This window comes from Hyla sarda, chromosome 6 (genome assembly GCF_029499605.1).
Source record: "Hyla sarda isolate aHylSar1 chromosome 6, aHylSar1.hap1, whole genome shotgun sequence".
NCBI lineage: Eukaryota > Metazoa > Chordata > Amphibia > Anura > Hylidae > Hyla > Hyla sarda.
This window is the reverse complement of record NC_079194.1, coordinates 21,648,499-21,674,654: the sequence shown is the minus strand read 5'-3', so window position 1 is coordinate 21,674,654 and position 26,156 is coordinate 21,648,499. Positions and strand designations below refer to the sequence as shown.

Here is a 26,156-nt window from a genome sequence, read left to right as displayed (position 1 = left end):
TAGTTTTGCAACATCTGGAGGTCCGCAGGTTGAGAACCACTGTCATAGAGTATTCTAGATCAGTGGTCTCCAACCTGCGGACCTCCAGATGTTGCAAAACTACAACTACCAGCATGCCCGGACAGCCAACGGCTGTCCGGGCATGCTGGGAGTTGTAGTTTTGCAACATCTGGAGGTCAGCAGGTTGAAGACCACTGATCTAGATTATTAGTCTGGGATTGTATTTAGAAGAATCCTACATTTTTATATTTATGTCCCCTTTTTGGTCCTAATGTTGATTACTCTTTTTACCCAAAAATTTTAAAATGGTGCAAATCTTCCCATTATAGCTTTTCTGTGTGTCTATGTTTCATTACGTCTCATTATTTATTAGGTTATTGGAATTAGGGGGATTCCGGTGAAAAACATTTTTTTTTTTCATATCAACTGGCTCGAAAAAGTTAAACAGATTTGTAAATTAGTTCTATTAAAAAAAAAATCTTAATCCTTCCAGTACTTATCAGCTGCTGAAGTTGAGTTGATGTTTCTGTCTGAGCACAGTGCTCTCTGCTGACACCTCTGTCTGTCTCAGGAACTGTTCAGAACAGGAGAGGTTTGCTATGGGTATTTGCTTTTACTCTGGACAGACAGAGGTGTCAGCAGAGAGCACTGTGGTCACACAGAAAAGAACAACTCAACTTCAGCAGCTGATAACTACTGGAAGGATTAAAATTTTTCTAATAGAAGTAATTTCTATTAGTTAAACAGATTTGTAAATTACTTCTATTAAAAAAACTCTTAATCCTTCCAGTACTTGTCAGCTGCAGAAGTTGAGTTGTATATTTCTGTCTGAACGCAGTGCTCTCTGCTGACACCTCTGTCTGTCTCAGGAACTGTTCAGAACAGGAGAGGTTTGCTATGGGGATTTGCTTTTACTCTGGACGGACAGAGGTGTCAGCATAGAGCACTGTAGTTAGACAGAAAAGAACAACTCAACTTCAGCAGCTGATATGTACTGGAAGGATTGATTTTTTTTTTTTAATTAAAAGTAATTTACAAATCTGTTTAACTAATAGAAATTACTTCTATTAGACAAATCTTAATCCTTCCAGTAGTTATCATATGAAAAAAAAAATTTGTTTTTCACCGGAAGACCCCTTTAACATATATCTGGTGTCTGGCTCAGTAAACCGAGCCTAAACTCATTGCAACTGATGGCACAACTGATGGCACAAAAGTGCATCCGTTGTTTGGATCCGGTGGTCATTAATTGTACACGCCGGGCAGCAAGATGTGCTCCCTCGTCCAGCGTCCATGAGGCCTTTTCTACCCTCCGGCGTCCATCTTGAGAAGCCGGATGAATGTGAATTGTCCCATACAAATAGATGGGATTGGTTCTACAAGCCGTTTCCCTCCGATCCATTTTCTACAGCACCGGACGACGCACATATGTGGCGGTAGCCTAAGCTTATATGCACACACAAACATTTCATCGGTCCATATTGTCAGCCTCAATAAAACTGCCCAAAAAACTGCTGAAAATGTCTGCCCTTTTACGTACGCCATTTGGTCCTTTTTTTTTTTTGTTTGTTTGTTTTTTTTAACTTTTTTCTGGACCGGCATATTTCAAAACAGCAGTTTTTATGGATGAAAAATCTTCCATAAGATTGACAATTGTTATTTAGTCTGAAGAAAGAACAGCAGAAAAAGTTACCCCTGAAAAATTCAACACAATAGTGAAAAAAATATCAATTTTTGGAGGACTTTTCTCTAAACTGTAAAATGTTACATTTGAGGCTCTAAAAACTGCCTAAAATACTGTGTATGTAGCCTAAGGGTCTATTCAGATGGCGGGATTCCACCTGAAATGAAAGCCTAATACAGTTCTATGGGATTCCGCACTCCCCGCTATTCCGCAAGCGGGATTTCCGAAGCGTATTGGACTTTTGTTTCAGGCGGAATTCCTTCTGAAATGAAAGCTCAATACAATGTTCCTGAAAATTCCGCCTGTGTGAATAGACCCTAAGGCGTTTTTTTTTTTATTTATGTTTTTATTAAAACAAGTTGTATTACATTTTTTCCAATGAAGAAAAAAATATTTAAACATTTTATTTATTTTTAAATTTTTTTTTTATATAAGGCTCCCAATAAATTTCGGTAAACTAGCGGATTCCCAACAGACCCGGTTGAAGTCAATGGGATCTGTCGGGACACGGGGGTAACCTGGTGCTCTGACCTGTTTTGGGGCTGTTAGGAGCACAACGTCAATGTGAACTAGCGTATAGATGAGTAGTTCGGCACTGCTTACTTCTGTACCTGGAGGCGAGTGGACACTAAGTCGCTTTAGCGGAGTGAGGATACGGTGGTGCTCGGACTCACGTAGAATATACCATCAGTGCATGAGAAAACAAAGAAAAGTCGGCACTCACCGGATTTCCAATTCAGCAGATTTTATTGCACATTACTCACAGCCGTAGTACAATTCTCGGGGAGACGACGGATGGTACAAGGGGGGTACCACAGAGAGGCTCTCTGTGGTACCCCCCTTGTACCATCCGTCGTCTCCCCGAGAATTGTACTACGGCTGTGAGTAATGTGCAATAAAATCTGCTAAATTGGAAATCCGGTGAGTGCCGACTTTTCTTTGTTTTCTCATGCATCAATGTGAACTAGCTTTAATTAACCCTTTCTCCACATACGCTGTACTTAAAGGGGTACTCCACTGGAAAACATCAACTAGGGCCAGTAAATTAAACAGATTAGTAAATCACTTACTTTATTTAAAAATTCTTAATCCTTCCAGTACTTATCAGTTGCTATATATTTCCACAGAAAGTTCTTTTCTTTTTGAATTTCCTTTGTGTCTGACCACAGTGCTCTCTGCTGACACCTCTGTCCATTTTAGGAACTGGCCAGAGTAGGAGCAAATCCCCATTGCAAGCCTATCCTGTGGTCAGGCAGAAAGGAAATTCTAAAAGATAAGAACTTCCTGTGGAGCATACAGCAACTGATAAGTACTTGAAGGATTAGGATTTTTAAATAGAAGTAATTTACAGATCTGTCTAACTTTCTGTTTTCTTTAAAAAGTGGCTCATTTTGAATAAAGATTTATTTGAAATTTGTTTTATAAGTTGCTTTTTTCCAAACTTTTGGAGCATTTTATGAGCAATTTTTCTGACTTCTTCTGAACACTCAGACCCCAACCGATAAAAACTTTTGACATGTATCTACAACATGTCAAAAGTTTTTTTATAAAGTGACAGTGCCCATTTAAGCCATTTTTGGCCATGGCCAATGTCTCCCAAACCGTGTGGCTCCAACTTTTGCAAAACTACAGCTCCCAGCATGCTTAGACAGGCACTGGCTGGGAGTTGTAGTTTTGCAACAACTGGAGGCACACTGATTGGAAAACACTGCAATAGGATTACAGCAAATGCAATAATTGCAATGTGTAAACCGGCCATTTGCAAAACGCCCCAAATAGATTTACAAAAATGTTAATTTTTTGAGACAGGAACAGGTCCCTGAAACTCTTATGGCTGTTACAACTGACAGCCGATTTCACGTTATATTCAATGCAATTTAAAAAGAAAAAAAAAGACCAATTTTGGAAAAAAAATTTCAGGTGTAAAACTAAGGGTAAAATTACTAAGTGTAGATGTCATATAAGATTTAGATTTGATATTGGAACCTAATACAGTGGTCTCTTAACTTACCATGGCCTCAGTTCACCATATATTCAATATACAATACCATGTTCTGGACCATTGTAACTTGAATACATACAATACTGCAGACAGTCCAGATCTGCGAAACTTGTCAATGGCTGGAAGAACCGACCAATCAGAATGGGCTTTCACTGGTAAAATCCCTGCATTACTGAAGTGCATGCACTGACTTGTGTCTGGTAGCGCCCCCTACAGTACAGGGAGGTACTACTTGTTCTGTACTACACTTTACCTGTATTACTGAAGTACATGTGTGGTGTCGGGTGAGGGTAATGAGTGAATTAACCTTTTCGTGATGCCAGGGCGTGGTTGACCTATACACCACCCGAGGTAGACCAGCTTCTCCTGTGCCAGGCATGGGGCAAATAATAACTCCAATGCAAGGTTACGGATAACTGGATTTACTGATGTTGGAAAGATGGTACAATCCGTTACAGCTCAGATTAGCATGAGGGAGATGCAGGGTGAACTTTGGGAAGCTTGGTGGGACTTATAGTTGATTGTGTTGTATATGACTGACTTGACTTGTATGCAGCTCACGCTAGACTGTAGTTAAGTGGACTTGACTAAACTGACTTGAATTGATCCCCGGACTTTAGTGCTTTTCCGGGTGATGGGGTCACCAGAGTCCCGAAAAGCCCGGAATAGCAGAAAATCACATGTCTGAATTGACATGCGATTTTCTGCGAACGCCGACATGGTGGGGTCTCAGGACCCCCCTCTGCGATGTGCCGGGAGGCCTGCTGAATGATTTCAGCAGGCATCCAGGTCCGGTCCCACCCGGCTAGCGGCGGGGACCGGAATTCCCACGGGCGTATGCATACACCCCACATCCTTAAGGACTCGGGATGCAGGGCGCATGCATACGCCCGGCATCCTTAAAAGGTTAAAGTGACAAGTACATAGAAAATAACAATAACTTAACCATTGCATAACAGTGTATTATACCGTGAATTATAGAGTCCTGAGTAATGTGGGAAAGTAAAGGTTATTGTAACGGTTTGTTGTAAAGGTGTCATTTGTACTTTTGTACCAACACTTAAAGGGGTTATCCAGGAAAAAACTTTTTTTCATACTTCAACTTGCTCCAGAAAGTTAAACAGATTTGTAAATTACTTCTATTAAAAAATAATGTAATAATTTCAGTACTTATGAGCTGATGAAGTTGAGTTGTTCTTTTCTGATGACACGTGTCTCGGAAACCGCCCAGTTTAGAAGCAAATCCCCATAGCAAACCTCTTCTACTCTGTGCAGTTCCCAAGACAAGCAGAGATGTCAGCAGAGAGCACTGTTGCCAGACATAAAACAACAACTCAACTTCAGCAGCTGATAATTATTGAAAGGATTAAGATTTTTTAATAGAAGTGATTTACAAATCTGTTTAACTTTCTGGAGCCAGTTGAGATTATATATATAAAGTTTTTTCCTGGAATACCCCTTTAACTCCTATTTTACTTGCATTTATAGCTTATGAACATTTTTAATTACTGACAATAATATATACATATATGAAACCATATACAGACTATTTTTCTTTTGTATGAAATGACTAGACATATTTTGGATCGGGCTGCCAGAGGCTTTCTACCTAGATGCCTGTGCTATGGGGCCCATCAGCTTTTTGGTACTTCTCCCCGAAACATTTCATTTTTGAGTATATTAACCTCTTAAGGACCCAGGACGTACGGGGACGTCATGGCACCCTGGGCTTTAAGGACCCAGGACGTACCCGTACGTCCTGGCGTTTTCCGGTCTCTGCCGCTCGCCGGGCAGAGATCGGAACCGGATGCCTGCTGAAATCCTTCAGCAGGCATCCAGGGCAAACGCCAAGGGGGGTTATGTAGGCCCCCCATGTCGGCGATCGCCGCAAATCGCAAGGGAAATCGCCCTTGCGATCTGCGGCGATACCGGGCTGATCGGGTCTCTGGGACCCGACCGCCCGGTAATTTCGCATGATCCCGGCTGTCACAGACAGCCAGGACCATGCTAAAGAATAGGAGCGAGGTGACAAGCCTGCCACCTCCTCCTATTCCCTGCGATCCGTCGGTTAGTTAACCGACCAATCGCAGGAGGGGGGGGCGGTTACTTCCTCCCGTCCTGCCCGGCCCCTTGAAGTCCAGAGAGGACAGGAGGAAGACCGGAGGACGCGGCGGGGGACGGGGGAGTGCTGGGGACCGGCCCCGGTACTTACCTCGTCCCTGAAGACCCGGATCCAGACGATGAAGACGACGACGGCGGCGACAGGTGAGTATATCTTCAGCCGCGGTCGGGCCCTTTACAGCAATGCACGTCGCCGTAAAGCGACATGCATTGCTGTTATAGGACCCTGTAAACTACAACTCCCAGCATGCCGAGACAGCCCTTGGCATCTGGGCATGCTGGGAGTTGCAGTTTTGCAACATCTGGAGGTCCACAGTTTTTGGACCACTGTGTCCTTCCAGATGTTGCAAAACTACACATCCTCAGCATGTCCTTACTGTCCAGGCATGCTGGGAGTTGTAGTTCTGTAACATCTGGCCCTTCAGATGTTGCAGAACTACAACTCCCAGCATGCCTGGACAGTTTTGGCATACTGGGAGTTCTAGTTTTGCAACATCTGGAAGGGCACAGATTGGGAACCACTGTATTAGTGGTCTGCAAACTGTAGTCCTCCAGATGTTGCAAAACTACAACTCCAAGCATGCTGGGAGTTGTAGTTCGGCAACATCTGGCTCTAAAGATGTTGCCGAACTACTACTCCCAGCATGCCTGAGAATGTTTGGGAGTTGTGGTTTTGCAACAGCTGGAGGCACACTGGTTGGGAAACATTGTTTCCTAACTCAGTGTTTCCCAACCCGTGTGCCTCCAGCTGTTGCAAAACCACAACTCCCAAACATTCTCAGGCATGCTGGGAGTAGTAGTTTTGCAACAGCTGGAGGTCCCCCCCCTGTGAATGTACAGGGTACATTCACATGGGCAGGGGCTTACAGTGAGTATTGGGCTGCAAGTTTGCTATGCAGCAAATTTTGCGCGGCAGCTCAAACTCGCAGCGGGAAACTCGCTGTAATCCCCGGCCCGTGTGACTGTACCCTAAAAACACTACACTACACTACCACAAAATAAAATAAAAAGTAAAAAACACTACATATACACATACCCCTACACAGCCCCCCTCCCTCCCCAATAAAAATGAAAAACGCCTGGTACGCCACTCTTTCCAAAATGGAGCCTCCAGCTGTTGCAAAACAACAACTCCCAGTATTGCCGGACAGCCGTTGACTGTCCAAGCATGCTGGTAGTTTAGCAACAGCTGGAGGCACCCTGTTTGGGAATCACTGGCGTAGAATACCCCTATGTCCACCCCTATGCAAATCCCTAATTCAGGCCTCAAATGCGCATGGCGCTCTCAATTCGGAGCCCTGTCGTATTTCAAGGCAACAGTTTAGGGCCACATATGGGGTATCTCCGTACTCGGGAGAAATTGACAAACAAATCTTGGGGGGCTTTTTCTCCTTTCACCCCTTATGAAAATTTGAAGTTGGGGTCTACACCAGCATGTTAGTGTAAAAAAATAAACTTTTTACACTAACATGCTTGTGTTGCCCTATACTTTTCATTTTGACAAGAGGTAAAGGGGAAAAAAGCCCCCCAAAATTTGTAATGCAATTTCTCCCGAGTACGGAGATACCACATATGTGAGCGTAAAATGCTCTGGGGGCGCACAACAAGGCCCAGAAGGGAGAGTGCACCATGTACATTTGAGGTGATTTGCACAGGGGTGGCTGATTGTTACAGCGGTTTTGACAAACGCAAAAAAAAAAAAACACATGTGACCCCATTTCGGAAACTACACCCCTCACAGAATGTAATGAGGGGTGCAGTGAGAATTTACACCCCACAGGTGTCTGACAGATCTTTGGAAGAGTGGGCTGCGCAAATTAAAAATGTTGTACAGCCCACTGTTCCAAAGATATGACAGACACCAGTGGGGGGTAAATGCTCACTTTACGCCTTGTTACGTTCCTCAAGGGGTCTAGTTTCCAAAATGGTATGCCATGTGGGGGTTATTTTGCTGTCCTGGCATCATAGAGGCTTCCTAAATGCGACATGCCCCCCGAGCAAAATTTGCTCTCAAAAAGCCAAATATGACTCCTTCTTTTCTGAGCATTGTAGTTCGCCCGTAGTGCACTTCAGGTCAACTTATGGGGTACCTCCATACTCAGAAGAGATGTGGTTACAAATTTTGGGGGGTATTTTTGTCACGATTCGGCTGGCTGGAGGTGGATCCTCTGTGCCAGAGAGGGATTGCCGTGGACCGTGTCGGTGGACCGGTTCTAAGTTGCTACTGGTTTTCACCAGAGCCCGCCGCAAAGCGGGATGGTCTTGCAGCGGTGGTAGCAACCAGGTCGTATCCATCGGCAACGGCTCAACCTCTCTGACTGCTGAGATAGGCATGGTACAAGGGAGAAGGCAAGAGCAAGGTCAGACGTAGCAGAAGGACAGGGCAGGCAGCAAGGATCGTAGTCAGGGGCAACGGCAGGAGGTCTGCAACACAGGCTAGGAACACTCAAGGAAAGGCTTTTACTGGCACAAGGGCAACAAGATCCGGCAAGGAAGAGCAGGGGAAGTGAGGTCATATAGCCAGGGAGCAAGTGGAAACTAATTAGGGTGATTGGGCCAGGCACCATCATTGGTGCACTGGCCCTTTAAATCTCAGAGAGCTGGTGCGCGCACGCCCTAGAGAGCGGAGCCGCGCGCGCCAGAGCATGACAGCCGGGGACCAGGACAGGTGAGAGACTTGGGATGCGATTCGCGAGCGGGCGCGTCCCGCTATGTGAATCGCATCCACGCCGGCAATGACAGTGCAGCGCTCCCGGTCAGCGGGTCTGACCGGGGCGCTGCAGAGAGAGGGACGCCGCGAGCGCTCCGGGGAGGAGCAGGGACCCGGAGCGCTCGGCGTAACAGTACCCCCCCCCCTTGGGTCTCCCCCTCTTTTTGGGACCTGAAAATTCTTTAAACCGGAAGACGTCTGAGGACCCGGAGACAGGAGTAGCTTCCTCTAGGCACTTCACTTCAAAGGGTCCAAGATAACGTGGTCCCAGATAAAAACTGGGGACACGGAAGCGGATATACTTGGCGGAGAGCCACACAAAAACAGGAGGAGCTCTTCTCTTTTTGTCGGCCTGCTTCTTCACCCGGGATGAGGCTAGTATGAGGGATTTTTGAGTCTTTTTCCAGACGGTGGCGAAGCCCCGGGAAACCTCATCAACAGCGGGCAAACAAGAAGGCGTGGGAGTGGGGAGGGAGGGAAGAGGGTAAAGCTTGGCACGGGGCAGAGTGTTAACAGGACGGGGGCTGTGAGGAGGAGACACAGCATAGTCCAGATAGGCCTTAGGGAGACCAGGTAAAGGAGGAGACACAGAGGTTTGACTGACGGAACTGGGAGCAGATGTGAGGCATTTTCTGTGGCAAGAAGCACCCCAGTTCTTGATCTCCCATGCGGTCCAGACAAGGGTAGAAGAGTGGCATTGGAGCCATGGCAGACCGAGGAGGACTTCAGAGGAGCATTTGGGCAAAACAAAAAGTTCAATTTTTTCGAGATGCAGTTCCATGCTCATGAGCAGGGGTTCTGTGCGGTAACGCACAGTGCAGTATAGACGTAAATCTTTCTTTCTGCGGCGAGTCCTCTCTTCAGGGGTCAGGCGAGACCGATCCACTTGCATAGCCTCCTCGGCGGGAGGCACAGGGGTAGATTGCAAAGGATACTGTGAGAGAGGTGCTCCGAGCAGTGTGGCCCATGGCAGGGCCTTCCCAGGCAGGAGATTACGGCAGAGTCTAGAGTCCCCATCAAATTTGTCCGGCAGGGACAAGCGGGGGTTAGGAGCGGCCGCTCGCTGCGGAGGATTTGCAGGAGCCGGCGGAGGAGATGGTTGTTGCTGTTGCAGCTGCTGTGTCTGTGACTGAAGTTGCTGTATCTGCGGTAGCAGCTGCTGTATCTGTGACTGAAGTTGCTTTGTCACGGTGGTCAAGTATGACAGCTGGTGATTTCGTTGGGTGATCATTAGGGATTGCTGGGCGATCACCGTGGAAATGTCGGCAAGACTTGACAGCGGCACCTCAGCGGAATCCATGGCCGGATCTACTGTCACGATTCAGCTGGCTGGAGGTGGATCCTCTGTGCCAGAGAGGGATTGGCGTGGACCGTATCGGTGGACCGGTTCTAAGTTGCTACTGGTTTTCACCAGAGCCCGCCGCAAAGCGGGATGGTCTTGCAGCGGCGGTAGCAACCAGGTCGTATCCACCGGCAACGGCTCAACCTCTCTGACTGCTGAGATAGGCATGGTACAAGGGAGAAGGCAAGAGCAAGGTCAGACGTAGCAGAAGGTCAGGGCAGGCAGCAAGTATCGTAGTCAGGGGCAACGGCAGGAGGTCTGGAACACAGGCTAGGAACACTCAAGGAAAGGCTTTCACTGGCACAAGGGCAACAAGATCCGGCAAGGAAGAGGAGGGGAAGTGAGGTCATATAGCCAGGGAGCAGGTGGAAACTAATTAGGGTGATTGGGCCAGGCACCATCATTGGTGCACTGGCCCTTTAAATCTCAGAGAGCTGGCGCGCGCGCGCCCTAGAGAGCGGAGCCGCGCGCACCAGAGCATGACAGCCGGGGATCGGGACAGGTGAGAGACTTGGGATGCGATTCGCGAGCGGGCGCGTCCCGCTATGCGAATCGCATCCCCGCTGGCAATGACAGTGCAGCGCTCCTGGTCAGCGGGTCTGACCGGGGCGCTGCAGAGAGAGGGACGCCGCGAGCGCTCCGGGGAGGAGCAGGGACCCGGAGCGCTCGGCGTAACAATTTTCTGCTATTAACCCTTGCAAAAATGTGAAATTTGGTGGGGAAACACACCTTTTAGTGCAAAAGTCGTGAAACCGCTGTTGGTTAGTAAGGCTCACTTGATTTCTTGTTACGTTCCACAAGGGGTCTAGTTTCCAAAATGGTATGCCATGTGTTTTTTTTTTGCTGTCCTGGCACCATAGGGGCTTCCTAAATGCGACATGCCCCCGAGCAAAATTTGCTCTCAAAAAGCCAAATATGACTCCTTCTCTTCTGAGCATTGTAGTTCACCCATAGTACATAGTACATGTGAAATTTGTGGGGAAACACACATTTTAGTGAAATTTTATTTTTATTTTTTTACATATGCAAAAGTCGTGAAACCCCTGTGGGGTATTTAGGCTCACTTTATTCCTTGTTACGTACCTCAAGGGGTCTAGTTTCCAAAATGGTGTGCCATGTGGGGGAATTTTGCTGTTCTGGCACCGTAGGGGCTTCCTAAATGCAACATGCCCCCCAAAAACCATTTCAAAAAAACGTACTCTCCAAAATCCCCTTGTCGCTCCTTCGCTTCTGAGCCCTCTACTGCGCCCGCCGAACACTTTACATAGACATATGAGGTATGTGCTTACTCGAGAGAAATTGGGCTACAAATATAAGTATACATTTTCTCCTTTTTCCCCTTGTAAAAATTCAAAAATTGGGTCTACAAGAACATGCGAGTGTAAAAAATGGAGATTGTGAATTTTCTCCTTCACTTTGCTGTTATCCCTGTGAAACACCTAAAGGGTCAAAACGCGGACTGAATGTCATTTTGAATACTTTGGGGGGTGCAGTTTTTAAAATGGGGTCATTTGTGGGGTATTTCTAATATGAAGACCCTTCAAATCCACGTCAAACCTGAACTGGTCCATGAAAAATTGTGAGTTTGGAAATTTTGTGAAAAATTGGAAAATTGCTGCTGAACTTTGAAGCCCTCTGGTGTCTTCCAAAAGTAAAAACACGTAAATGTTATGATGCAAACATAAAATAGACATATTGTATATGTGAATAAAAAAAATAATTATTTGGAATATCCATTTTCCTTACTAGCAGAGAGCTTCAAAGTTAGAAAAATGCTAAATTCTCAAATTTTTCATCAAATTTTGGGATTTTTCACCAAGAAAGGATGCAAGATACCACAACATTTTATCACTATGTTAAAGTAGAATATGTCACGAAAAAACAATCTCGGAATCAGAATGATAACTAAAAGCATTCCAGAGTTATTAATGTTTAAAGTGACAGTGGTCAGATGTGCAAAAAATGGCCGGGTCCTGAGGTGTAAAATGGCTGGGTCCTTAAGGGGTTAAGGAACGGACAACTATGGCTTCCATTTAAGGTGCTATTTTAACTTACTAGGTGCCCTCTCTGGCCACAAGAGGACCCTGTGCACAGTGAAAATGGAAAACAATTAGTATTGACAATACATATTTCGGTATGGATATAGATTGAATTATAACTATACTGACTATGAGATAACAGTCCTGACATTAAGACATTTTCTAAACTGTACATTGGCTCACTATCTGTACACAATATGCATTATATACATTTCTGACTATTATACACTTTACTTACTTTACTTTTCTGACTGTACGGGAAATTGGCATAAACACTTTTTCTTAAGGCTATACAATGCTATTGTAGTAATACAAATTTTATTACTGACTTGAAATACAGAATATACACTTGTTTTGTGTGTGCATATTCTAGCTACAAGGCACAATGATACCCTTTCAGGATACCTCCTGCACACCTGAATCAGCTGGAAGAAAGACATGATATAAGTCTACATGTTATTATTTCAGCCATATTAACACTTCATCATCTTTAGTATTTGTTCCTGTGATTTAATGTAGTATCCTATAAAAGTTCTAGGTACTGTAAGTTAATGGCCTAAGACAGGTATATACACTTGTGGTTTCTGTAGAAGTTCTTGGCATGGTTGCTAGGCACATTTTCTTAAACGTTGTAAAATTGGAAAACAAAAAAAATTGCACTCTAATTCACTTTTCTGTCAGTGAGACAAGATTAGAACAGTTAGGCGCTTTTCGCCGTAAGGATACTCAGATGGGATACCTACCATCTAGTCTCGCCGATCTCCAATCTTCATGGGCTGGGACATGAAGCGGGGTCCTCTGGATTGCACGCCCTCCATTCAATTAATAGTGGTGTTCCACGACACCCAGGACAAATTGGGGTGAGTGATGGCGGGACTCACTGTGACCACCATCTGGGCAGAAGCAGCTTGCACCACTGGGATAGGGACTGTTGATGCCTGATGGTCCAGCCAAACCTTCTCCTCAGCAGATGTAGGCCGAGGCACTTTAGTTGGTGCCTGTTGGGCTGGCCAAACCTCCGCAACAGCAGGAGTAGTCCAAAATACGCTGGAAGTCAAGGAGCAACTAAGTCCAGTCCAGATGTGCTTTAGACTACTCCTGCTGTTGCGGAGGCTGTGACGACTATCTCCGGCAACAGTGGCTCTTTTTCAATTCCTCCTTTCACCTTGAGAGGAAGTAGACTGAAGGGATCGGAGTCCCAATCCTCAGATGGAAAGTAGACAAAGGGGAGCTGTGTTTGATTCTTGGGACGTGTCACAGCTGCCGACCGATCTCCTCTGGCACTCTGTACATGAGGGTATTGTACTATCTCCCTGCTTTCCAGGGAGTGAGGTTGGGGTGGTAGATAGTGCCTTATTTACAGCACGTTGATTAACCCCAATACAGTGCCACCAATATGGCAGTCCATTAGGGTGCCATAACCCCTGACTTTGTAAAATTTTACAACTTTGGCTCTTCACCTGGCTAGGGGTGGCTCTCCAGGTTTGGGGTGGTCCAGCATTCTGATGTACACATATTGAAGGCAGTTCTTTGGGACCATAAGGCAGTTCTTTGGGACCATACTCCTGCCTCCTCTGCTCCTTTATTTCTTCAATTATGGCAGCCATAGTCATGCTCAGCCCTCTCAGACAAGGCTGCAGGGATTGGGGAGTGCTCCTTTCCGTGCAGGGACAGGAGATGCTCCCGCATGTACTTAATAACTCATCACCGAACACCCAACAAGGAGGTGACTCTGAATGTGGCGCTGGTTTCGGGACCTGGGGTGCTGATTCAGGGCTAGAGAGCGTGGACGGGTAGAGAAGTCGGCTTCCGCTAGGGTACTCAATCTGGACTCCTCCGTTGCGATGTCGGCCAAAGTTCTGCAGGCCCTGTGATGGGGAGACAACATGCCCTGTTATTTCCCTCTGAAAGATGGCGGAGTCTTTCAGGGCGTTCCACAGACTGGAGTCGCTGGCCAGCTGTCGTCGCTTCAGGGAGCGGAACGTGCAGGCATGGCTCTTCCACCGGCAACTTCTGTAGGCGTTCGGCCCGGGCATGAAAGACTTTGACGGCGGCCGCCGCAACATCACTGGCACTGCACGCCATGCTGGAGCTCTCGGATGCACATTGTTCAGCCATCTTGCTGCACTCACTGGCTTCCGGTAGACTGAAGGGACCACACATTTTATACAATTACTCACAGAAATTGATGCTACTAACGTTAAATTCCTCTGTACTCTGGACGTCCAGCACTTATATACAAACATCCCCCAAAAAGAAGGTGCACAATGCATCCACAAAATCCTGTGTAAAAACAAATTGCTTAGCATTCGAATGATTGCTTCCCTATGGGTTTATTGGACTTTGTCCTGAATAAAAATTATTTTCGTTTTGACATGCAATTTTTTCTACAAGTAGGCGGGACTTTGATGGGGTCTCCCGTTGCCCCAAGTCTGGCAAACATTTTTATGCATATGTTTGAGAATAAGGTCATTTTCTCCTCCCACAGCATGGACACCCCACTGACGTGGATGTGTTGTGTGGATGATGTGTGGGAGGGATCAGAGGAATCCAGAGGATAAATAAAGCACACCCCACGATCAAATTTACCCTTACATACCATCCACATGAAATACAATTTCTCGATGTAGAAGTTATTAAAGGGGTAGACCAGTGGTGAAAAACTTATCCCCTATCCTAAGGATAGGGGATAGGTTTGAGATCGCGGGGGGTCTGACCGCTGGGGCCCCCCGCAATCTTTCTGTACGGGGGCCAGGCTCTCCACCCAGATAGCGGGTGTCGACCATCGCACGAAGCTGCGACCGATACGCCCCCTCAATACATCTCTATGGCAGAGGCCGAGATTGCCAAAGGCAGCGCCCCTGCTCTGCCTTAGAGTTGTATTGAGGGGGCGTGTCGGCCACCGCTTTATGCGGTGGTCGAAACGCCCCCTTTGCGCGGGCTGTCGGGGCCCCACACAGGAGATTGCGGGGGGCCCCAGCGGTCAGACCTCCCGGGATCTGCAACTTATCCCCTATCCTTAGGATAGGGGATAAGTTGTTCACCACTTGTTCACCACTGGACTACTCATTTAAAAAAGGAAATCCATTTGATACCACTTTATACGTTAAAAGTATAGATAAAAACACCATGTTACATAACAAAAGTTTCCATAATCCTAATATTTTTTGGGGGTTGTCAAAAAGCCAGTATATTAGAGCAAAAAGGATTATTAACAAAAGAGAAGAATATCCAAAGAATAAAGAAGTTATAACAAAAAAATTCTTGAATAAAAGATCTGGAGAGAATAAAAGGCGAAGTGGCCCTTATTGGCAGAGAAAACTTATCGAAAAGACAGAAGAAAACTCAGAAACAAAAATAGAGTAAACGCCAACGCCAACGTCTGTACGGACATGCTGGGAGTTGTAGTTATGCAACACCTGGAGGTCCGCAGGTTGAAGACCACTGTTGGGTTCAGAATCTTTATTTTTTTAGATTTTACACCTATAAATTGGGTGCGTCTTATACGCCGGTGCGTCCTATAGGGCGAAAAATACGGTACGCGCTGGAAGAAAACAAAGGTTTCTTTATGACTAGTGATGATAAAATGGGCATGATATGGGTAACCCCCCCCCCCCAGTATATATCCGTATAAAACAATGCAATAAAACCTTTGTGGTGTACAGTATACATGCATATAGACGTGATGCACCAATAATTCACAGTTCATTCTTCAATCCCAGATATAACTCACCATGAGGGTGGCGGTGATTGGCGCCGGGAACAGCGGGCTGACCTCCATTAAATGCTGCTTGGATGAAGGACTGGAGCCCACGTGCTACGAGAGGAGCCAAGACATTGGTGGCCTCTGGAGGTTTACAGTAAGTGTCTGCTCTGGTTTCCAATAAAGTAGACAATATTTATATAGTTGTAAATCTGGACCCCTTCAACTACAGGTGCAACTGAAAACTTTGCACCCTCTTTAGTTACAGTCCTGATACAGTCCTACAGTCCTTCAATGTCCTATGTCGGTATCTACTTATCCAATCTGGAGAGAATAGTTCAGGTCATGTGCGTTGTAAACCTGTGGACCTCTAGCCTTCTGGTTTTCCAGGTATCAAGTCAATGTTTTCCAACCAAGTTGCCTCCAGCTGTTGTAGAACTACAATCCCCAGCAGGCTTTGACCTTGTTTGGGAAACAATGTATCAAGCAATTATTGGAACCCTTAAAAGGGTTCTCCGGTGGAAATTTTTTTTTTTTTAACTCAACTGGTGTCAGAAAGTTGAACAGATTTGTAAATTATTTCTATTTAAAAATCTTAATACTTCCAGTACTTATTAGCTCCTGTATGCTAGTGTAGTTCTTTTCAGTCTGACCACAGTGCTCTCTGCTGACACCTCTGTCCATGTGAGGAACTGTCCAGAGCAGAATAGGTTTGCTATGGGGATTTTCTCCTGCTCCGGACAGTTCCTAACATGGACAGAGGTGGCAGCAGAGAGCACTGTGATCAGACTGGAAAGAACTACACAACTTCCTCTGGAGCATTCAGCAGCTGATAAGTACTGGAAGGAGTAAGATTTTTAAATAGAAGTAATTTAGAATTCTGTATAACTTTCTGGTACCAGTTAATTAAAAAAATAAAAATAAATCGTTGCCCACCGGAGTACCCCTTTAAGTGGTAACAAAAGAAATTCTGAACCTTCTGTGTCTTTTTACAACAGTGTTTTCCAAACAGTGCCTCTCCAGCTGTTGCAAAACTACAACTACCACCATGCTGGGTGTTGTAGTTTTGCAACAGCTGGAGGCACGCTGTTTGGAAAACACTGTGTTACCTTGTAGAAGGAGTGATTTCTTGGGGTATTCTAGAAAATAGAAACAAATATATACTTACCTAGCCCCAATCTCCCTCAGCTCCCATTCACCTCACTCCGGTCCCCCAATCTGCTCTCTTTTGAGACATGCTCTTAGTGCTAGACCAATCCCTGGGCGCACCAGTGTCCCATCCCCAACAGTGGTTGTCTGAGCCAGCAGATCCTGCACCAAGTGCCTGTCTCAGAAGCAGGAAGAAAAGAGAAGATCAGGGGATTGGATGGAGATGAATAGGAGCTGAGGGGGACCAGGGCTTGGTAAGTATGACTTTTTTTCCTCTATATCCCTACCCCCCCCCCCAAACTCAGCGCCATATTTTTTTTTTACAACATATTGGATAACCCCTTTAAACTATAAGTCTGCTGGGAGTTGTAGTTTTGCTAGAGGAACACTAGTTGGAAAACAGTTGGAGGCACACTAGTGGGAAAACAGCTGGAGGCACACTAGTTGGAAAACACTGTTCTACCATGTAGAAGGAGAGATGTCCATAATGAATAAGATCTAATAACACTGTCGGAAACTAAGCCAGTGCTACGGCTGTGCCGCACAGGTTGCGACTGGTTTTCTTGCCAAGGACTCCTGGCAATTGCGCAGGCAGTATATCCGAGCATTAATAATGAACGGTAACTGATCATTATCTCTTTAAGGTGTACCGTATATGCACATATATAGGACATAGGCATTGCCTAATTGGGCGGCACTAGATGGAAGTACATTGCTTCACAGTCATGTAGTGAGTCAGATAGTAAATGAATAAGAATAGAAAGTATTGGGAAAGGCTCTAAAGCTATTGGCAGGGTCCTTAATTATTAGTCTTAAAAATCAAATGCACTATAGGTATCCAGCTTCCAGTAGACAACATATTAAAGGGGTAGTCCAGTGGTGAAAAACTTATCCCCTATCCTAAGGATAGGGGATAAGTTTCAGATCGTGTGGGGTCCGACCGCTGTGGCCCCCCACGATCTCCTGTATGGGGCCCCAACAGCCCGTGGGAAGGAGGCGTGTTGACCACCTGCATGAAGCGATGGCTGACACGCCCCCTCAATACAACTCTATGGCAGAGCCGGAGCACTGCCTTCGACAATCTTCCGCTCTGCCGTAGAGTTGTATTGAGGGGGCGTGTCAGGCGTCGCTTTGTGCGGTGGTCAGCACGCGCTATCTGGCCAGCGAGCTGCGGCCCCGTACAGAGATATTGCGGGGGCCCCAGTGGTCAGACCCCCCGTGATCTCAAACTTATCCCCTATCCTTAGGATAGGGGATGAGTTTTTCACCACTGAACTACTCCTTTAAAACATATACTTTAACAGAGCCATGTTAAAGGGGTACTCCAGTGAAAAAAAAGTGGTTTCAAATCAACAGGCTCCAGAAAGTTAAACAGATTTGTAAGTTACTTCTATATAAAAATCTTAATCCTTTCAGTACTTATCAGCTGCAGTATGCTCCAGAGAAAGTTTTGTAGTTCTTTCCAGTCTGACCACAGTGCTCTCTGCTGCCACCACTGTCCATGTCAGGAACTGTCCAGTGCAGGAGAAAATCCCCATAGTGAACCACAATTCCTTACACAGAGAGCAATATATGAGAGGGGTTATGATCAAGAAGTTGTACTGGGAGGAGGATAGAGTTGGCTGAATTCCTGGCTAGAGGGTACATAGGAACAGGAAGTACACCAGCCAGGAAGCTGGCCAAAGAGGGCAACAAAGCAGACAGTGAGCATCAAAATCAGAAATAATACATGAAGACCACCGTAATGTAAAATAACTTTATTTACCAATATGTGTTACTCTATTAGACAGTTTAAAATGGGTTTAATTGTCAGACAACGCCTTTAACATCTCTATCTTTAGGGTGAATGCAGAGTTCTGTTTTAGAAGGAATACATTCTGATTGGTGTAATAGATCAAGAAATTAGGGAACAATTTTGCAGCCATTTAAATAAAAAAAAATTGTATCAAAGAGGTTTTCCAGAGAAACCTCATAGTTAACCTTATGGTCCCCTGTGCAATTAACTTACAAATGCCAGAATACTTACCGTACCCTCTCCCTCCGGCGCTGCAGGGGTCATATCTTCTGGTTGCTGCTCCTATTTTTTTCCTTCTTCTGATGACGTCCCAGCTTAGCCAATAACAGAGCAGAGCTCGGGAGCCAGACATCATCAGAAGGAAGAACAGCACAGGAAGACATGACAGATGAAGAGCCGAGGAAGCTCGTGAGGTAAGTATTCAGACTGTTTTTCTACTTTATTGCACTGAAGTCATAGGGTTAATTGAAGTAATAGGTTTTCTTGGATTTCCTCTTTAAAGAATGGTCAGTCACTTTAAAAGAGTACTCTGCCCCTAGACATCCAAAATTATAGGGGACAAGATGTCCGATCATGGGGGTCTCGCCGCTGGGACACCCCCGCAATCTCCGCTGCGGCTGCTAGTAATCCGGTGCATGGAGGGAACTTTGTTCTGTATGACTGGCGATGTTCTGTATGTCTGGCGAGGCTTGTGACGCCACGGCCACGCCCCCTCGTGATTTCACGCCCCCTCAATTCAAGGCTATGGGAGGGGGCGTGGCAGATGCCACGCCTCCTCCCATAGACTTGATTTGAGGGGTCGTGGCATGACGTCACGAGCCTCCAGCGCCGTAGCCGACATTCTAAACGAAGGCCAGGCGCTGCAGGGAGGTCGAGGGGATCCCAACGGCAGGACCCCCGCGATCAGACATCTTATCCCCTATCCTTTGGATAGGGGATAAGATGTCTAGGGGCGGAGTTCCCCTTTAAGGGAAAACATTACAGTAGGATAGGGAGTGTAAAATGTAGCGCACTATTAGAGCTATAACAATATTCATGATAACTACATTGTGACATCATAAAGGATACCCTTTATTTCCGATTTATTTCTAGCCAGAGGTGGAGAACGGCAGAGCCAGCATCTATGAATCCGTAGTCACCAACACCAGTAAGGAAATGATGTGTTACAGTGACTTTCCCATCCTGGAGAACTTTCCAAACTTTCTTCACAACTCCAAGATGTTGGAATATTACAGGAAATATGCCGAGAAGTTTGGTCTATTGAAACACATCCAGTTTAAGGTAAAAAGTCACAAATGTTAACAAATCTCCCTCACACTCTATGTTTTGCTAGGGCTGGGTTAAAAATAAATAAATTGATATTTACCCACCTGGTCTATGGCAATGCTATGCATCAACCCAACTCCTGACACTCCATGGGCCAGATACTCTGCACCCGACCCATGAGGTTCAGAGCCTCAGTTTCGGGCATCTATACTTATCACCCATTCACAGATTAGATAAAATGTATCTGATCAATGGGATTCCAACCACTGGGACCCCGAGAGTTCTCTGTCACCTGAGTGAATGGAGGAGCTGGTTGCATGCTTGACCACTGCTCCATCCGTATGGTGTCCATATTAGGACATCCTCAGGCATCATCCTAAACTGGGAGGAGGGAGTTTTGCCTAAGGGAGGGAGGATGGAGTTCAGGATGATGCCTGAGGATGTCCTAATATGGACACCGTATCATCCTCCTGATTGTTGGGAGGTCCCATTGGTTGAACCATATATATAGACATAGACTGGGAATTGCACTTAAAAAGTTCTTTATCTCCAAATGTATCCATGTACAAAACAGTAGAGAGATATACAGAACATAATCACCCGGTGCTCAATAGACTGCTCAGAGGTTATTCCACTCGGTGTCTTCAGAACCTTCCATCCCAGACTTGCTGCTTGCTGGACGGTGTGTTCCTGGCCATGTGGACGCTAATTCTGAGGGGGTGTGAAAACGCTCGCTAGCATGCGAGCTGCTGGACGTTTCAGGAATCTCCTCCCTTTCTCAACATCTGTGAGAAAGGGAGGAGACTCTGATGTTTAGAAAGGGAGGAGACTCCTGAAACGTCCAGCAGCTCGCATGCTAGCGAGCGTTTTCACACCCCCTCAGAATTAGCGTCCACATGGCCAGGAACACACCGTCCAGCAAGCAGCAAGTCTGGGATGGAAGGTTCTGAAGACACCGAGTGGAATAACCTCTGAGCAGTCAGTCTATTGAGCACCGGGTGATTATGTTCTGTATATCTCTCTACTGTTTTGTACATGGATAAATTTGGAGATAAAGAACTTTTTAAGTGCAATTCCCAGTCTATGTCTATTTCTATATATATGGTTTAATACACTCAGGAGATGGAGCCCTGAGATAGACATAGGGAAGCCACCCATTACGTGCACACCTGTGGTCTGATTATGTTGAGAAGTGGATACCCATTGGTTGAACCCCCATTGATGGGATACAGTGGTGCCTCAAGTTACAATATTAATTGGTTCCTGGACGACCATTGTATGTTGGGACCATAACTCTATGGAAACCTGGTAATTGGTTCTGAAGCTCCAAAATGTCATCCAAAAATAGGAAAAGGTGAGGATTAAAAAGGAATAAGTAGATAATTATTATAGATAAAACAAGTCCTTACATATAATAGTAATAAAGATCTGCTGGAGCTGTAATCACTGTCTATGTAGAGGACAGGATCTTCTTCAGGGTCCTGAACAGTACACAGTGTCCTAAAAAAAGTAACATGAAGCCGCCCTCAGCTGGTGTCCAAAGGAGCAGCTAACTGTGGCACAAGTAAAGAGTACAGAACATGTAATACCTCCCTGTACTCTAGGGGGCGCTACCAGATACCAGTTACTGCATACACTTCAGTAATACAGGTAAAAAGTACAGAACATGTAATACCTCCCTGTACTGTAGGGGGCGCTACCAGACACCAGTCAGTGCATGGCCTTCAGTAATACAGGCAAAGAGTACAGAACATGTAATACCTCCCTGTACTGTAGGGGGCACTACCAGACACCAGTCAGTGCATACACTTCAGTTATTCAGGTAAAGAGTAGTACAGAACATGTAATGCCTCCCTGTACTGTAGGGGGCGCTACCAGACACCAGTCAGTGCATACACTTCAGTAATACAGGTAAAGAGTAGTACAGAACATGTAATACCTCCCTGTACCGTAGGGGGCACTACCAGACACCAGTCAGTGCATACACTTCAGTTATACAGGTAAAGAGTAGTACAGAACATGTAATCTTTAAGACTGTTTACCATGTGATTTGTCATGTGATTGTTACCCAGGAGGTACCAGTGACCAGGTGACTTAGGGGTGACCTATAAGACTCCTGCTAGTCTCCCCTATAAAAGCCCTGGGTGGAGCCTCTGCTCTATCTCTAAGTTCCTGAGTCTTTGCTGAGGTCCAGTCAAGTCGTGCCTGTGTGTGTCCAGAGTCATAGGAGCCTCGAGTCCAGTCTGCAGCCATAAGCTACAAACCTGCAAGTAACCACAGTCACAGTCTTGTCAGTCACAAGGCAGTCAAGTCAAAGTCATCTGTCTAGTAAACGTGGTCTGCACTAAATTGTCCACCTCTACTAAAAGTCCCAGCAAACCCTTAAGGTCTCTGTATCACTGGTCACCTCCGTGGGCCCTGGCTGAACTGTATAGACTTTTCCACCTGTCTAACCTCAGTAAAGCTACTGTTATCTGTAACTTGGCGTCGGAGTCTTTATTGCTCCCGTGCCTAGCCCAGGATCCAGCGATATACCTTCGGGTGGCATTGAGGATAAACCACACCCTGGCGTCACAAATACAAGGAGTTAACGCCATCTGCCCCTAGGGTAAATCCATCTGCCCTGCATCTCACACCCCAGTATCACATCCTAATATAAAGGTATTATTCCCTAGGTGTATCCATGTGGGCCTGTATGAGTTCAATGAGCACATCAGTTCCATTTGTATTAGCTCTAAATTACTTTCACATAACTTTGTTTGCATTTTAGAATTGCCGGTGCTCCAAGATGTGCCCTTCATTGTGTTGGCACTTTTTATACCTATTAATGAAAATAGTCGTCCTTGGATATATTCTTGGATAGATTGGAGCTCCCTCTGTTCCTCATCTGTGACCCACAAAGCGTTTTTGGGGCACCCAAGGTAGCCATGGGAATCGGAGGTCTGACAACAGCCTCTGGTGTCATGTCTATGGAAGTCAATTTGGCTTTGCCAAAAATAGTCTCCCTAAAAAAGTCAATTGATCCCGCAAATAAAAAGTCCTCACCGTATCACCATAATCATACTGACCTACAGTATGTCATTTATACCACATGGTGACTACCATCATTCTTTTATAAATATAAAATAAAAAGTGATCAAAATAGCATAAGTACCACTAAATTATAGATCAAAAATCTTCAACTAATCCTACAAAAAAACAAGCCCTCTCACAGCTCCATTGGTGGGAAAAAATTTTTTTACTTACAAACATGAAAAAAAATACATTTTTCAATTCTTAAGATTTTTTAAATTTTTAAGTTCTTTTCTTTTTTGAATTTATTTTCTGTATTTGCTCTCTGCTGACACCTCTGTCTGTGTCAGGAACTGTCCAGAGCAGGATAGGTTTGCTATGGGGATTTGGACAGAGGTATCAGCAGAGAGCACTGTGGTCAGACAGAAAAAACATTCAAAAAGAAAAGAACTTCCTGTGGGTCATACATCAGATAAGTACAGGAAGGATAAAGATTTTTAAATAGAAGTAATTTACAAATCTGTTTAAAGGGGTACTTCTCTGGAAAACATTATTTTTTAAATCAACTGGTGCCAGAAAGTTAAACAGATTTGTAAATTACTTATATTTAAAAATCTCAATCCTTCCAGTACTTATCCGCTGCTGTATGCTCCACAGGAAGTTCTTTCCTTTTTGAATTTCCTTTCTGTCTGAGCACAGTGCTCTCTCTCCATTTTAGGAACTGTCCAGAGCAGGATAGATTTGCTATGGGGATTTTCTCCTACTCTGGTCAGTTCCTAAAATGGACAGAGGTGTCAGCAGAGAGCACTGTGGTCAGACGGAAAGGAAATTCAAAAAGAAAAGAACTTCCTGTGCAACATACAGAAGCTGATAAGTACTGGAAGGATGAAGTAATTTACAAATCTGTTTAACTTTCTGTCACCAGTTGATTTAAAAAACAAAAAAAAAAAATTATATATATATATATATATATATATATATATATATATATATATATGTTTTTTTTTTTCCAGAGGAGTACCCCTTTAACTTTCTGGCACCAGATGATAAAAAAAATTGATTTCCACGAGAGTACCCCTTTAAATAAGCACCTATCCACTAGATCACATTCCTGGCCCTCTCAAAGGACCTTTAGTTAGTTAAAGGGGTATTCCAGGCAAAAACTTTTTTTTATATATCAACTGGCTCCGGAAAGTTAAACAGATTTGTAAATGACTTCTATTAAAAAATCTTAATCCTTCCAATAGTTATTAGCTTCTGAAGTTGAATTGCTGTTTTCTGTCTAACTGCTTTCTGATGACTCACATCCCGGGAGCTGTCCAGCTCCTATGGGGATATTCTCCCATCATGCACAGCTCCCGGGACGTGACATCATTGTTATGCCGAGCGCTCCGGGTCCCCGCTCCTCCCCGGAGCGCTCGCAACATCCTCGCCACTGCAGCGCCCCGGTCAGATCCACTGACCGGGTGCGCTGCGATACCGCCTCCAGCCGGGATGCGATTCGCGATGCGGGTGGCGCCCGCTCGCGATGCGCACCCCGGCTCCCGTACCTGACTCGCTCTCCGTCGGTCCTGTCCCGGCGTGCGCGGCCCCGCTCCCTAGGGCGCGCTGGGTCTCTGCGATTTAAAGGGCCACTGCGCCACTGATTGGCGCAGTTGTTCTAATTAGTGTGTTCACCTGTGCACTCCCTATGTATACCTCACTTCCCCTGCACTCCCTCGCCGGATCTTGTTGCCTTAGTGCCAGTGAAAGCGTTTCCTTGTGTGTTCCTAGCCTGTGTTCCAGACCTCCTGCAGTTGCCCCTGACTACGATTCTTGCTGCCTGCCCCGACCTTCTGCTACGTCCGACCTTGCTCTTGTCTACTCCCTTGTACCGCGCCTATCTTCAGCAGTCAGAGAGGTTGAGCCGTTGCTAGTGGATACGACCTGGTTACTACCGCCGCTGCAAGACCATCCCGCTTTGCGGCGGGCTCTGGTGAATACCAGTAGTAACTTAGAACCGGTCCACTAGCACGGTCCACGCCAATCCCTCTCTGGCACAGAGGATCCACCTCCTGCCAGCCGGCATCGTGACAGTAGATCCGGCCATGGATCCCGCTGAAGTTCCACTGCCAGTTGTCGCCGACCTCACCACGGTGGTCGCCCAGCAGTCACAACAGATAGCGCAACAAGGCCATCAGCTGTCTCAACTGACCGTGATGCTACAGCAGCTACTACCACAGCTTCAGCAATCATCTCCTCCGCCAGCTCCTGCACCTCCTCCGCAGCGAGTGGCCGCTTCCGGCCTACAATTATCCTTGCCGGATAAATTTGATGGGGACTCTAAGTTTTGCCGTGGCTTTCTTTCACAATGTTCCCTGCACTTGGAGATGATGTCGGACCAGTTTCCTACTGAAAGGTCTAAGGTGGCTTTCGTAGTCAGCCTTCTGTCTGGGAAAGCTCTGTCATGGGCCACGCTCTGGGACCGCAATGACCCCGTCACTGCCTCTGTACACTCCTTCTTCTCGGAAATTCAAAGTGTCTTTGAGGAACCTGCCCGAGCCTCTTCTGCTGAGACTGCCCTGCTGAACCTGGTCCAGGGTAATTCTTCCGTTGGCGAGTACGCCATACAATTCCGTACTCTTGCTTCCGAATTATCCTGGAATAATGAGACCCTCTGCGCGACCTTTAAAAAAGGCCTATCCAGCAACATTAAAGATGTTCTGGCCGCACGAGAAATTCCTGCTAACCTGCATGAACTCATTCATCTAGCCACTCGCATTGACATGCGTTTTTCCGAAAGGCGTCAGGAACTCCGCCAGGATATGGACTTTGTTCGCACGAGGCGTTTTTTCTCCCCGGCTCCTCTCTCCTCTGGTCCTCTGCAATCCGTTCCTGTGCCTCCCGCCGTGGAGGCTATGCAAGTTGACCGGTCTCGCTTGACACCTCAAGAGAGGACACGACGCCGCATGGAGAATCTTTGCCTGTACTGTGCCGGTACCGAACACTTCCTGAAGGATTGTCCTATCCGTCCTCCCCGCCTGGAAAGACGTACGCTGACTCCGCACAAAGGTGTGACAGTTCTTGATGTCAACTCGGCTTCTCCACGCCTTACTGTGCCTGTGCGGATATCTGCCTCTACCTTCTCCTTCTCTACTATGGCCTTCTTGGATTCCGGATCTGCAGGAAATTTTATTTTGGCCTCTCTCCTCAACAGGTTCAACATCCCGGTGACCAGTCTCGCCAGACCCCTCTACATCAATTGTGTTAACAATGAAAGATTGGACTGTACCGTACGTTACCGCACGGAGCCCCTCCTAATGTGCATCGGACCTCATCACGAAAAAATTGAGT

The 26,156-nt window shown here is 46.0% G+C and overlaps 1 protein-coding gene across 6 annotated transcripts in view; it reads left to right on the top strand.

Annotated features, from left to right (window-relative positions):
- Window positions 1–26,156, top strand: part of LOC130275389 (dimethylaniline monooxygenase [N-oxide-forming] 2-like) — an 83,341-nt gene that overhangs the window by 42,627 nt on the left and 14,558 nt on the right. For 3 of the 6 annotated variants that reach the window (XM_056523277.1, XM_056523279.1, XM_056523276.1), the window contains exons 2-3: window positions 15,621–15,758; window positions 19,638–19,826. In XM_056523277.1, the coding sequence (XP_056379252.1) occupies window positions 15,633–15,758; window positions 19,638–19,826 (315 nt within the window). In that variant the 5' untranslated portion in view covers window positions 15,621–15,632. Of the gene's footprint in view, window positions 1–14,025; window positions 14,040–15,620; window positions 15,759–19,637; window positions 19,827–26,156 lie in introns of those variants that run through there. The other 3 variants (XM_056523278.1, XM_056523280.1, XM_056523281.1) reach the window with 3 other exon arrangements.